Source organism: Ambystoma mexicanum, chromosome 4p (genome assembly GCF_040938575.1).
Source record: "Ambystoma mexicanum isolate Mex_15411 chromosome 4p, UKY_AmexF1_1, whole genome shotgun sequence".
Lineage (NCBI taxonomy): Eukaryota > Metazoa > Chordata > Amphibia > Caudata > Ambystomatidae > Ambystoma > Ambystoma mexicanum.
The window spans coordinates 736,708,305-736,721,891 of record NC_090927.1 but is presented as its reverse complement, the minus strand read 5'-3'; the positions used below and the strand labels follow the sequence as shown (position 1 = coordinate 736,721,891).

The 13,587-nt window shown below is 48.3% G+C and overlaps 1 protein-coding gene across 2 annotated transcripts in view; it reads left to right on the top strand.

Annotated features, from left to right (window-relative positions):
• Positions 1–13,587, top strand: part of PHIP (pleckstrin homology domain interacting protein) — a 2,101,228-nt gene that overhangs the window by 288,507 nt on the left and 1,799,134 nt on the right. For both annotated transcript variants that reach the window (XM_069606291.1, XM_069606290.1), the window contains exon 14: positions 10–163. In XM_069606291.1, coding sequence (XP_069462392.1) covers positions 10–163 — 154 coding nt within the window. The remainder of the gene's footprint in view (positions 1–9; positions 164–13,587) is intronic.

Here is a 13,587-nt window from a genome sequence, read left to right as displayed (position 1 = left end):
TGTTCTCAGGCATAATCTGCAAGGAGGAGAAGATAAAATTACTAAATTGAAAGTGACTATGGTGGCATGGGACCGGCATGACAAGACTGTCATAACAGCTGTTAACACAATGACACTAAAAGTTTGGAATTCCTGCACTGGGGAACTTATTCATGTCCTTATGGTAAGATATTCTACACATGATCGTTGCCAGTTGAGTTTATTATGGAATTGTTGACTGATTGAAATAGTAGAACTGAATAACACAGTCAGAAATATAGATTACAGTTAACAGATGAGTGTTTAAGGTAATTCCAAGGTTTATATTTGCAACTTTGCCTTTGCAAATCGGATTTGCAATACAGAAAGGGTTTTACCTTAAAGTGGGAGCATTCTGCTGTTGGAGGGAGCACTCGAGCTATGTTTTGGTTGGTGGTCACATCATATTGCGTACTGCTGACTCGTTTAATGGACAACCTGCTTAGTGGCACTGCTCTTGCTCCTGTTAAACTGAGATGTCTGCTGGTGCCCATGCCCTTGTCTGCTCTGCAGCTCTTGAGCCCCACTTGATCAGTTATGTGGATCACTCCAAAAATGTCCCTTGCTGTTGCATCTTGTTAGGGGGGTCCTACTTGATAGCAAGACTTCAGTTAACTATCCCAGTGGTTTGTAGATCCCCAACTCTTAGTATCAGTCTGTACTACTGCTGGAACCCTGGCAGTGTGGAAGCAGGTCAAGCTTATCTGAATAGGAAGATGTGAGCTGTAGGTTATTACACTGAATCTTAGTTAGCAATTCAATTCCAAAGAAACACTTGCACATAAATGTATATTCAACCAAAACACTTAAGAATACTTTAAGATACTTTTCGACGGCCACTGCTTAGTTTGTAGTTGCTTGCGGTTACATTTGTTACAGAGCTTGACAGTAATGACAGTTCTATTGTATTACTGATAATAACACACTCGCAAATCTTAGCAGAAATACAGTAAAGACATTTACTCTGCATACACATAGAAGATAGTGACGTTTGGGAAGGAAAATAGTTGGTTAGTGTTATACTAGCAGAGCTTCAGGTTCTACAGGCAGTTTCTTCGCATAGCAAGTCTTTTAAAGTCCAAAATGCAACCCTAGCTATTAAGGCATTTCGAAGAGGCTCAGTCTTGTAAAGCAGCAGAAGTCAAAATGTCCCTTGGATACTTTCTAGTCTCTAGGAAGCAAGATGCAAGAAGCCTCACCAACAGTGGAGACCCTGTTGAGGACTCGCTAAAGGGACACGAGCAGCAGCTTGAGTCGTAGGTAAAGGGGGGTACCCTGAACCCTTCTGGGTACACTCCAACGCTCTTGAGCGACTTTACTGATCAAGGTAACAGTACCTTTATCCCCACAGTACTTTAGGTTATAAGACAAAATGGTGGCTGGATTCTCTTCGATTTGACGTTGCTTGACCCGACCTCCGAATTCCTCGGTCTGATAATGAAAGGCAGGACAATGGATGGGATCTCTTGGCAGCAGTTTCGAGGGAGGACCTCTGGCACGGCTTTTAGCAACTTCTTGGTTCACTCTGTGGATTTGTCGCCTTTTCTGTAGCACCAACAAAGGACACGATTTGCCCGGTCAGTCTTCCTCGCTTCTCACAGTCCCACACTCTTCTGAGGGGGTCTGGGCGAGTTGGATCGGATCTCTGGAGTGCCCTTAATGGCTGAGCAAAGATTTAGAAGAGTTCAGCCTTTTTTCGACGATGCACTTGGAATGGGTAGCAGGTCTTCTGGTATTGGGGTTTCTCGGCTTGGGGGAAACTCACAGGACCTTGGGAGATGGCTCAAAACAAAGTTAGTCTTAGGACTGGTTGTTCCCACCAGTCAAAGCAAAGGAGTCGTCCTCTTCGGTGTTCCTCTGTCGCACAGAAAATGGGGTCACGACAACTGTGTTCGCTTCACAGTGTTGCAAAGGGTCTGCCGGTGTCCCTGGTCGTCTTCTACGGGTTAATTCAGCTTCCAGTGGTCGACTTGCTTTTCACTCCATTATCCTCACCTTTTATACAGTTCCAGCACTCACTCCTCTGTAATCTCATTAGTTTACAGAAAGGGGCTGGTGGCTGTCCAATCAGGACAGCCCGACCCCTCTGGGAGCTGGTTCTATTCAGGCACTCTGGCAGACAAAGGACAGGAGGGTGGAAAACTCCTCCCCCACGAATTGCCTGCCCAGAAACTCTGGAGCCTAGGCAGGCACACCCAAGGGCTCCCGCCAAAGGCAAAACGCACAGGTCTACTCCACCAGAATGGTAGAAGAAGTGCTGACTAAGAACAACCACACTAGTAATGGCGAAAAATGTGATTCTTGGAGAGTCTGCAAACTTGGTACTCAGGTGCCCCTATTGTGCTGACAGTCAGCGGGAGTAAAATAACACAATAGTTGGTAGGACACGTCCACTGCCACCAGCCATAACTAGGAGATTGTCTATGTGACATAAAAGTCACAGGAGCAGAGAGAAGGGGATTCTAAGTATCCCTTTGGCACTCCACTAAAGGTGTTTTGTGCCAATCTCTGACTATATAAAGTTGTAGGAGATATACTAAGTTTTGAATGGATTGTGTCCTCCAACGTATTCCACATCTTTGACATGTAATGTCCACAGCTGTGCACTTCAAAACCTTTTTCAGCAGAGGGCGTCCTGCGTCGATGATGTTGGGTCGATGTCCCTCCAAGGTCTCTGTCGAGGGCGACGTCACCAGATGTTATAAATAGGACGCACGGCGCCCGTAGTCTCAGTTTAATTTCTTCCGCAAACTTGTTACTTCGTGAAACCCGGCGCGCCTCGTGTCTTTCATTGTTGAGATGACTTTTTCTTCGACCCCTTTGACTCTGTGGCTGGCTTCAAGACCTGCTGGGACTGCAAGTGGAAAATGTCGATCACTGACCCGCATCGCATTTGTTTGTGATGCTTGGCTGAGAACTGCCAAGGCCTTGCGGGAGGGGAAGCTCCGGGTAGGTAGGGGTTCTAAGCCCAGTAAGTCCTGTAAATCCAAGTTGGGATCCAAAGGGTGTCCACCGACGACTCGGGGCGACTCTCCGGGTCGGGAGGAGGCCTGGGGTTCTCGGTCCCGGAGTGGTTCCTGCCATTCTTCTTCCTCATCGCGGCATTCACGGAAGCGCCGTCACCGGTCGCCTTCCTCATACTCCTCGGAGGATGGAGCGGCGAGGAAAGTGGCATGCCAGACAAAGTCCTCGACTCCGGAGGAATGGGCTGCCTTCGAGGAGCCAATGTTACCGATATTTCAATCGCAGGGCACGGGTCTGGTTGCGCCTTCTAACGAAGCCGGCCAGGATCCGTCTCGTACCGTGGCTCGCACGCCTTCGGGCTTTGTTCCATGACGCGACTCACATCGGGAACCTTTGAGGTCCCGTTCGGACAAGGTTTCAGAGTGTCTCAAGAGATGTGCTTCTAGGTCTCGGTCCTGGTCCCCAGCGAGTCCGCTGCAACCTACTGAGGGTTCGAAGCGGACGTCGACTCGGTCGGTGCTGTGACCGTCTGACTCCGACGTCGACGCTTTGCTGTGTTGTCGACGCCAAAGCCTTTGGCGCTCAAGACGCCGAGGTTGTGAACGCTCTTGCGTCGTAGCCTTCAGCGCCTTAGACGCTTTTGGGGATTTTTACCCAAAATTTGCCATTGGAGTACCCCGATGTGGTGGATCCTCCTAGGAAGGCTCCTGTGAAGTCTGCCAGGCCAGTATTGGACTCCAGGCCATCTTCTGTCCGCAGGCCAGGGTTTCAGCTCCCTCTGGATGACATATATGAAGAGGAAGAAAGGTCTGATTTTGAGGACGCTGGTGAACTTGATATGGCTCCAATTTCTTCTGGAGACAGTCAGTTGGAGTTGAGGCAAACCCTTCATGATGCCAGTGGGTTGGACACTTCTCCGGAAGTGGAATTTGGTAGGCATGAGCCTGGGGCTCATGCAGAGTCTTCATACAGGAGGCCCATGGCTAGGGTCTCGGAATATCTGGGCTAATCCAGTCCTCCTGAAGACTTTGTGCAGGATGATCTAACAGACATCTTAGATCAAGGTCCGTCCTCTGACTCGATGTCACTGTTTCATCTCACCTTGCAGAAAAGGGTGGCAGCTGCTTTGCAGTCACCAGAATCTCTTCCGGCTGGTAATAAATCTTTGACAAAACAGTACCGCCCTTCCGTTAGCGACCCCAGCTATTTATCCACTCCCCCCAGTCCCGAGAGTTTGGTGGTTCAGGCGGCCACGGCCACCTTGAGGCTGGCGGTGTACCCTACCATCCCTCCTGATATGGACGACAAACTCTTCGACGGTTGGGCTCAGAAGGTATTATCTGCGGGGAGCATGGCATTGAAATCGGCCAACTCCACTTGTGCCTTAGCAAGGTTCTCGCACACTGTGGAACTGTTACTTTAGCGACTGAGCATATTCCTGAGGGGGTAAAAAGGGATGGCCTCCTGGCTTTCGTGCAAGACGGCAAGGATGCTATGTGCGAATCCCTTCAGTCGGGTTTGGATACGGCAGACCGTGTTAGCCGGTCCATGGCTGCAAGCACCGTTGTACGCAGATTTGTGTGGTTGCGGAAGTCTCGTTTTGCTCCGGATGTGCAAAGCAGTCTTCTGAACATGCCCTTTGATGGCTCACATTTGTTTGGCAACAAGGCTGATGAGAGCCTTGAGAGGTTGCAGACCTCGAAGTTGCGGCAAAACCTTTAAGCGCAGCTGTGCGTCAACCTCCTTCTTTTCGTCCTGGGGGACAGCAGTGGAGGGGAGGTTCTTTTTCGCTACTACTCCTCCTTTGGTAGAATGAGGGGCCGCCAGTCAAAGGGGCCAGCGAAAAAGTACCTGTGGTGGTCGGGGAATTAGAGGTGCCAAAGCCGCTCAGGCAGCTGCCTCTTTGCCTTCAGGCACTGCCGCAGCCGCTTCCAAACAGTCATGAGGCCAAGTCCCATGGTTGGGGCAGACTGTCTCAGCATCTTGGAAGTGTGGCAATCCATTACTTCAAATGTGTGGGTTCTGGATACCATAGCCCACGTCTACTGCCTTCCCTTCCTACAGCGGCCTCGCGACAATCCACTGGGGAAACTCTTTGAAGCTTCCAGATCCGCTCCTTGCGCAGCAAATCTTAACCCTCCTCGAGAAAGGCGCTATAGAACTGGTGCCTGTAGCGGAGAGGAACAAAGGATGGTATTCCCCTTTTTTTATCCCAAAGAAAGACTGGGGATTGAGACCCATCCTGAACTTGCGTTGATTGAACAAAGTTCTCAGGAAGGACAAGTTCAAGATGGTCACTCTTTCTCAAGTCCTCCAGGTCCTTCAACTTCAGGATTGGTTGGTGTCTCTGGACCAAAAGGATGATTACTTTCTGTGCTTGGGATGAATCGGCACATGAAAGTACCTGAGGTTTGCGGCTGGAGACTCGCACTTTCAGTTTTGCGTCCTGCCATTCGGATTGACCTCCGCCCCGAGGGACTTCACAAAGCTAATGGTGGTGGTGGCAGCATACCTCAGGCGATGGGGTGGGGATTCACGTCTACCCCTATCTGGACGACTGGCAGATCCGGGTGTGCTCTCCCGAGCAAGCATTGGATCACCTCGGTCTCACCTGCCGCTCCCTCCACAGGCTGGGCTTCTCCCTCAATTTCAAGAAGTCGCATCGGACACCTTCGCAACAGCTCCAGTACATCGGTGCTGTGTTGGACACGTCCTTGGGGAAGTGCTCGCCTCCCAAGGTGAGGGCTCATCACATTGTGCAGATGGTGGACAAGTTTCAACATGCCCAGAGTCTCCGGGATTTCGAATTCTTAAGGTTGCTCGGTCTCATGGCATCCTGCATTTTTCTGGTGCCAGAGGCCCGGCTGAGGATGAGATCCCTGCAATTGGGTCCTCGGGATGCAGTGGTCGCAGTTCTTAGGCAACATGTCGGATCCCGTTCAAGGTCTCCCAGGATCTTCTAAGGTGGGCCAACGAGGGGAACATGATGAATGGGGAGCCGTTTTGGCAACCATGGCCGGAGGTGACTGTAGTGACGGATGCTTCCCTCACAGGATGGTGCGCTCATGCCAACGACTTGACCGCCAGCGGTCGTTGGTCTCCGTCGGAGACCAAACTCCACATCAACCTGTTAGAGCTGAGGGCCATGAGGCTGCCCCTGAAGGCTTTTCTGCCGTCTGCGCGGGGGAAAAGTGTCCTGTTCATGACAGACAACACAGAGGCAATGCATTACCTAAACAAAAAAGGGGGAAGGGGGTAAGGTCACTCCCGTTGTGCAGAGAGGCAATGCAGCTCTGGTTCTGGGCCATCCAGCAGGGAATTTCGATCTCATCAGTTCATCTGGCCGGAGACGAAAATGCAGTGGTGGACGCTCTGAGCAGGCAGATCACGATCCCTCACTAGTGGGAGTTGGCTCAGGAAGTCCTTCAGGAGATCTTCCCCCCATTTCGGGAACCTTACAAGTGGATCTCTTCGCCACCAGTGTCAACCGGAAGTGCGAGAGATTATGCTCAAGGGAATTTCCTCCGAGGAGCCTTAGGAGGCGCGTTCGTAGTGTATTGGTCATTCCCGCTGCTGTATGCGTTTCCTCCAGTCCCCATCATTCCTTAAGTGTTACGGAGGTTCGGTTCCCACATGATCGTCATTGCTCCGGATGGGGCCAAGAGAGCGTGGTACCCGGACCTTCTAGAAATGTCCATCTGCCCTCCACGCCGGCTTCCCTACCGAGAGGATCTGCTCTCAACCTTCACGCTTGGTATCTGAAAGGTTGATGTATAAGGATTGGGACCTCCCAGATGACATGATGGAGGTGTTGCTATTGGCCTGACGCCCTGCACCAAAAAACCTATACCATTGCCGTAAGTTCTGCGACTGGTGCAGAGGGCACAATGTTGATCCTTTTCAGTGCTCCATTCCTGTGGTTTTGTCTTTCTTTCATTTTATTTATTTATTTAATCGTATCTGTTGAGCACGCAGCAGCACGAAGGCATCGTGGCGCTTGTTACAGAGAGTGATCAAAAACTTAGTTACACATAAAGACACATACAGGCATGATTATTGAACAATTGCATAGGACAGTTTGTAACACATTGTAGTAGTGGGCGTTTTAGAGAGTGGCTTTAAGGTTTTTTCTGAAGGCATGGAGAGAATTTTCTGCTCTTAGGGCAGTGGGGAGCGCATTCCAGAGCTTTGGGGCTAGATAAGGGAAGCCTATCACTCCTGCTTTGGCTTTGTTAATTTGCAGAATAGAGAGTTGATTGGTGTAGCATAATCTGGTAGGCCTCGTGGAGACTGATCTATGGAGTGTGTCTGAAAGATAGGGCTGTGCTGTGCGTTGGATGCATTTATATGTGGTTGTGAGAATCTAGAATGTTATGCGTTCTTTGACAGGGAGCCAGTGCACGCACTGACTGTCTTACTTGTGAGATGTGGTCTCTTTTTTAAATGCTTAGGGCTGCGCTTAATGAGTTATTTTGGGTGATTTTAAGTTTTTTACGTTTTTTAAGGAAGTGCCTGCTAAAAGTGTGTCGCGGTAGTCAAGCTTTGCACCTATGGTAGCTCTGGCTATTGAGAGGCAGTTTTCCTTAGTTAAGAATGTTTCAATTATGGCATTGATGAATTTGGTGCTTAAGGCAGAGACAATAGCGCTGACTTGCTTATTCATAGACAGTGTTGCATCAATGTAGACACCTAGAGTTTTGACAGATGATAGGACTGGGATGATACAGTTGTCAATGTTGAAGTTAGAATAAAGACAGCCTAGCTTAGCTAGAGTAGTCTTTTGGCCAAGAATAAGAATCTGTCTTATCCCCGTTGAGGCAGAGTCCATTAGTGGCCATCCATGCTTGGATGGTGGCGTAGATTTGTTTTAGGGTTGTGGTGTCTTGGTAATAGGAGCCTGTTCGAGGGAGGAGCACCTGGGTATCGTCCGCATAATTTGTATATGCGATGCCAAGTGCATCAAGTTTATCAAAAAGAGGCTTTGTGAAGAGATTGTAAAGCGTGGGAGCAGTACAAGATCCCTGTGGGACACCACAGTGTATGATGGTTGGGGGCTGCATTAGCTATGTTTGAGAACTTTCATAGCTATTTCCTCTAAGAACGAAGTGATCAAGGAAGCAGCTTTGTCGTAGAAATGTGCTGAGTGCGTGAGGTGTGCGGTGAGGGTTTTATGCTCCAAGATCGAACGCCACTGAGAGGTCTAGGAGGAGGAGGAGGAGGAGGGCGGGCTTACCATTGTCCAAGATTTGAGTAATTAGATTTTTTAAATCCAGTAGTGCTGTTTCAATGATGTCCTTTATGGAAACCCGACTGTATTTCCTAAAATGGAATGAGCTTTTAGGTATAGTTGGATTTGGCTGTGAGCTGCCTTGTCTAATATTTTGAGAAGGAATGGGACTGTTATAGGCCGGTAGTTGTTGGTCTGTGCAGGGTCTAGTGTAGGCTTTTTCAGGAAGGGGCACACCCAGGCCTCTTCAAGGCTGTCAGGGACAATTCCTGTCTTAAAGGAGGCATTAATGAAGGCGGTAATGAGTGGATGAAGTGACTCAGCGCACTCCTTGTTGATTTTAGGGGGGCATACATCGACTTTACATTGCGATGGCTTCAAGTGTTTAAGGAAGTCAATGACTTCTGCTTCTGAGATGTCATTGAAAACAACTTTAAGGAAGTTGAAGTTTTGTTCATGGGAATGGTTTGTGTAGGCTGGTTCGATTTCAGTAGTGTGTTGTAGTGGTCAAGAATTTTACTTTGAAGATCTATTTTTTTGAGCATGGCAGCTTGTATGCTAATGCACCAGTCTTCATCTTTCATGATCTCATCAGTGGAGATAGGAGGAGCGGTGTGTTCGATAAAGATGGTAAATAGTTCTTTAGATTGAGAGTTATAGTGGTTATTCGGCGGTTGTAGGCTTGGGATTTGGCCTTGAAGATGGCATCTTTGTATTTTTTGGCTATAGTTTTGAACAATTCTTTAGTGATGTCGCAGGGGTTAGCCTGCCAATTTTTTTGTGCCTGTCGTTTGTTATTGCGTAGGGTTTGGAGGTCTTCTGTGAACCAGGAATTTGAGTGGAATGAGTTTTTAAAATTTCTTCTAGTGGGGCAGTGGTGTTGACTGCGTGAGTAAGGGTGTTCTTAAAAATATCCACTAGGATGTTTGGGTCTTGCAAGAAGGGCGGTGCTAGGCTCGGGATGTCAAGATAGGGTCGTATGTTGTCCGAAGTTAACTTTTTAGAACTTCTTGCTAGAGTGGCAGGTTTATGTGTTGTGGTTTTAGTACTTGGAGTTGTGGGGATACTAAATTGTATACAGCTGTGGTCTGTCCAGGGGTAGACAGTGTTAGAGGTGATGGTGGAGTCCCAATTGTGGTCAAGCAGCCAGTCCAAAAGTCTGTCTTTGGAGTGGGTGGGCGTCCTAATTTTCTGGGAAAAGTCCTGGTCCTTGAAGAATGCGATCGCGGCTTTATCATTGGGATCATTAAATCCTAAATTGAGGTCACCTAGGAGAAGGGTTTTTGTAGTTTTTTCAATATTTTCGCTGAGTAGCTGGGTGATTTGACCTTGGAGGTCAGTCGGATGTACTGGGGGCCGGTAGATCACATATATGTTAATAGTGTTTTTTGGGGAGAGTGACAACTTGGCTGATAGGATGTCTGCATTACCTTCCCAAGGGTGGGGTATAGGCCTAAGGTGACAGGCATCTTTAAGGATTCGAGCCCCCCCCCTCCACCCTCCTATTTTAGAGGGTTTATCCTGTCTAAGAATAGAGTAGCCTGCAGGTAAGGCTAAGGTTATGGTTTAGCCAGATGCCTCATGTAGCCATGTTTCAGTGATGGCTAGTATATCTAGGTCCTGGCTATAGATGAGGTCGTTGATTTCCAGAGCATGGGCGCTGAGGGAGCGGACATTGAGTAGGACGACTTTGAGGTGTGGGGCCAGGTGGTTTCTTGTTGGACGTGGCAGTTTGGCTACTTTATCCATGGAGTTATGGGGTTTGGTAGTGTTCAGAATGGGCATAGTATTAAAGGGCAGTGTAATGCTAGAGTTCATGTGCGGTCCCGGGTGTGGAGTGTTAGGCTTAACAAAAGTGCAAGTTCTTAGTCTGAAGTTTCTGTGTGTAACGTGTGTGGCATGGGAGGTGATGACCAGGGGTAGAGTGCGTATTCTAAGTCTAAGGAGTCTAGAGTGGCAGTCGGGTGCATGGGTGAGTGCATGCGTTGTATGGAGAGTAGGAAAGTTGTGCGAGGTAAAGTTGGTCATGGTCCGCTTGGTCAGGCTAGCAGCGTCTTGGCAGGGGTACGGTTGCATTCTAACATACAACATTATAAAGTTGAAAATGAGTAAGGTGCCTAGAGTATTCCTCAGGTGGTGGAGTGAGGTCCACATACTAATAGGGGAAAAAGAGGAGGGCTAACAGTTCAGGGCGTAGTAAAACAGTCTTGTACAGTTAGATGGCCGCGGTAGGCTGTTTCTGAGAAGATCTTAACCTATGATCATATGGTTCTCTGAGTGCATGCTTGTCAATGGACGATTAGTGTCTTTGAACTAACATTTAGCACTTACAATTAGGCTAGTTCAAGAAGCAACTTGCAAGGAAAAATCGGGCTGTTTCTGGATATGTTTTTTCTAAGACATTTAGCGGTACGTGGCAGAGGTGAGCAGTGGTTGGGAGTGTTAATCAGGTATGATAGATTTAGTTATTTGGATGATTGGGAAAGGCAGCAGTCAGGGCTGGAGCATACGCTTATGAGCTTGTGGTGTGGTGGGAGAACCCCAAGCTCCATGGAGGATTGTATTGAGGGCTACTCCCTGTAGGACAGTAAAATACAAAAGAAAGCGTTCCAAAAGACAGAGCCCGTAGAAATGGGTGGAAAGAGGCTTCACTCATTAAGGATTAAAGAAAAAGGTCCAGAAGTCCAGCAAAAAGTGATGGGGCTCTCACTAGGAGAGGGGGGGATGAAGCATAAACATGATACATCTCCCTAACACACCTGCAGGGTTCAAAATTAGAGAGCTGGGAGCCATTTAGCACCTGCTTGTTTATTAGAAGTGCCTGGTTATCTTACCACCAACAGCTACCAGGAGCTACCTTTTGTCTCCCCAAGCCAACTGCTGCTGAACAACCATACTTGCCTGAATTCATCTCTGTTTGGGGTGATCTATAAATGAGCATTAGGACACATCTGTATGATGTTTTAAAGCATAAGGGGTCAAAAATAACAGACAAAATTTAAAGTTTGCATCCTATGTGGAAGTTATGTTCTAAAAATGTAGATTGCACGGCTTCCACGCTAAGGCAACATGGCACAGTGGACAACCAATGAGAAACCGAAACAAAAGTGATTGAAAGAGAAGAAATTTAGTTTGTTAAATAGAACTGTCTTCAGATGGGGATGAAAAGTCAGATGTTCAGCCGTCATTCCCATCAACAGAGGGAGCTTGTTCCAGAGGTGATATATTTTATTTGTATCGCGTTCGTACACAAGTGTTTCAGAGCGCGACAAGGCAAGGGAGGGGAACAAGGGAGAACACAGCACAACATAAAAACGATCTTACTAGGCCCAGTGACATTGAGAAAGCGCAAGTGCATGGGAAAGGGAAAAGGGAAAGTGCATGGAAGGGGGAGACTGGAAAGTGCAGAAGCCGAGGAGCACAGATGAATAAAATAAATAGAAAATTGAGGCAAACTGTGGTAGTGCAGCCGGCAAGTGCTGTGTTTAAGGCAGCAGACTGGGTAAGTCTGAATAATTGCAGAAAAAGAGGAAAAATGGGGGGGGCGTATGGGTACAGATACAGTCCCCAGTGCAAGGGGTGGCCAGGAGACAGTGCAGGGAGAGCAGGTACCTGGGCCCAAGGGACAGAGGGTGGCCAGGTGCACAGTGCCAAGAGAGCAGATCAGAAGGGGAGTGAAGGCAGAAGCAAAGATGAAGGTTTTGAGGTGCTTCTGGAACCGGAGATGGTTCTCCTCAAGTTTTAGAGTGGCAGGGAGGCTGTTCCAGAGGGAGGCCCCAGCCGAAGATAGAGATCTACCCCCAGCTCGTTTTTTTGAAAAACGACTGACCCTGAGGGGTTTATTGGTAGAGCAGCGAAGAGCTCGAGAGGGGAGGTATTTGCGGAGGGATAGCTGAAGGTATTTTGGACCCAGGCCCCAGAAAGCCTTGTGGACAATGCAGAGGGTTTTGAATTTAATCCTTGCATCCACTGGGAACCAATGGAGAGATTTCAAAGCTGGAGATATACGATCCCAGGGCTTGAGGCCAAGGACAAGTCTCACAGTCCTGTTCTGGATAAGTTGTAGAGGGCGGAGAGTAGAGGCAGGTAGATTTAGAAAGGGTCTGTTACAATAGTCCAAGCTAGAGAGAACCAGAGCTTGGGATACCATGAGCTTCTGGGGGAAGGAGAGGAAAGGCAGAATACCTCTGAGAAGGTGCAGTCGGAAGTTTGACTTTTTAGAGACATCAGGGATATGGGCCGAGAAGGAAAGTGTGGAGTCAAAGATGACGCCAAGGTTCTTAGCCTCGCAGATGGGGGTAGGAGGGCGGCCAAGGGAGGCCGGCCAGAGAGTGAGGGAAAAGGATGGAGATGGTGTGCTGATGAGGAGGATCTCAGTCTTGCTGGCATTCAGACAAAGATCATTGGCGGCACACCAATTTTGAATGGTGGATAGCGCAACAGAGAAAGCTTGTCCGCCAGTTCTAGATCGATGCACTCTGGGTGCTTGACTCAGAGTCTGAGCATAGTAGCTGTGAAAGGGACATATCAACAGCATTTCTTTTACATTAGGTAGTCTGCACCCAAGACATTAAAGGCTTGGTGCACTAAACAGAGATTTAAACACAATGCAGCGAACCACAGGTAGCCAATGGAGATTACGTAACACAGGAACAATATGGTCGCATATGTATACACCAGAAACAACCTGTGCCGCAGAATTTTGTAGCACTTGCAGCCTGTCTAACAAGTAGGCAGGCTGTGATATATATAATGCATTACAATAGTCCAAGTTGCTCAGGATAAGGGAAGCCACAACCGGAGCACACAAAGAAGGAAGGAAAGGTAGAACTTTGCGCAAAACTCTAAGTTTGAAATTACCTTGCTGACAAACCGAGTGGACCTGTGCTTCCATGGAAAGGGAGGTAGCTATTTTCACTCCCAGGTTTTTTTTACCAGTGAAACTGGCTGCAGAAGTCAGGAAGCCAAAGGGAAACAGCAGAGGGCGAGCCGACAATCAACACCTCCGATTTGTCGCCATTAATCTTAAGCCAGTTCTGGCACATCCAGTCCGAAGCAGATTTCAAGCAGTTAAGATTGGCAGCCACAGCAGGGCTGTCTGGGTTAAGAGGAACCACGATGTGCATCAGCATAAATGTAGCAGCAAAAGACTGAATACATTTTGCAAGAGGTTTGACATATACATCATAAAGGATAGGTGAGAGAGCAGATCTCTGGGGGACCACCACACGTGACAGACCGTGAAGATGAGACAAAGGGAAGCAGTGAGAGAGTTTGGGACGATCAGCACGAAAAGAGCCTAACCAGGCCAGTACCCAGCCGGAGATGGCTGCCGCAGCCAGTCTGCGAAGCAAGATGGAATGGTCTATGGTGTCAAA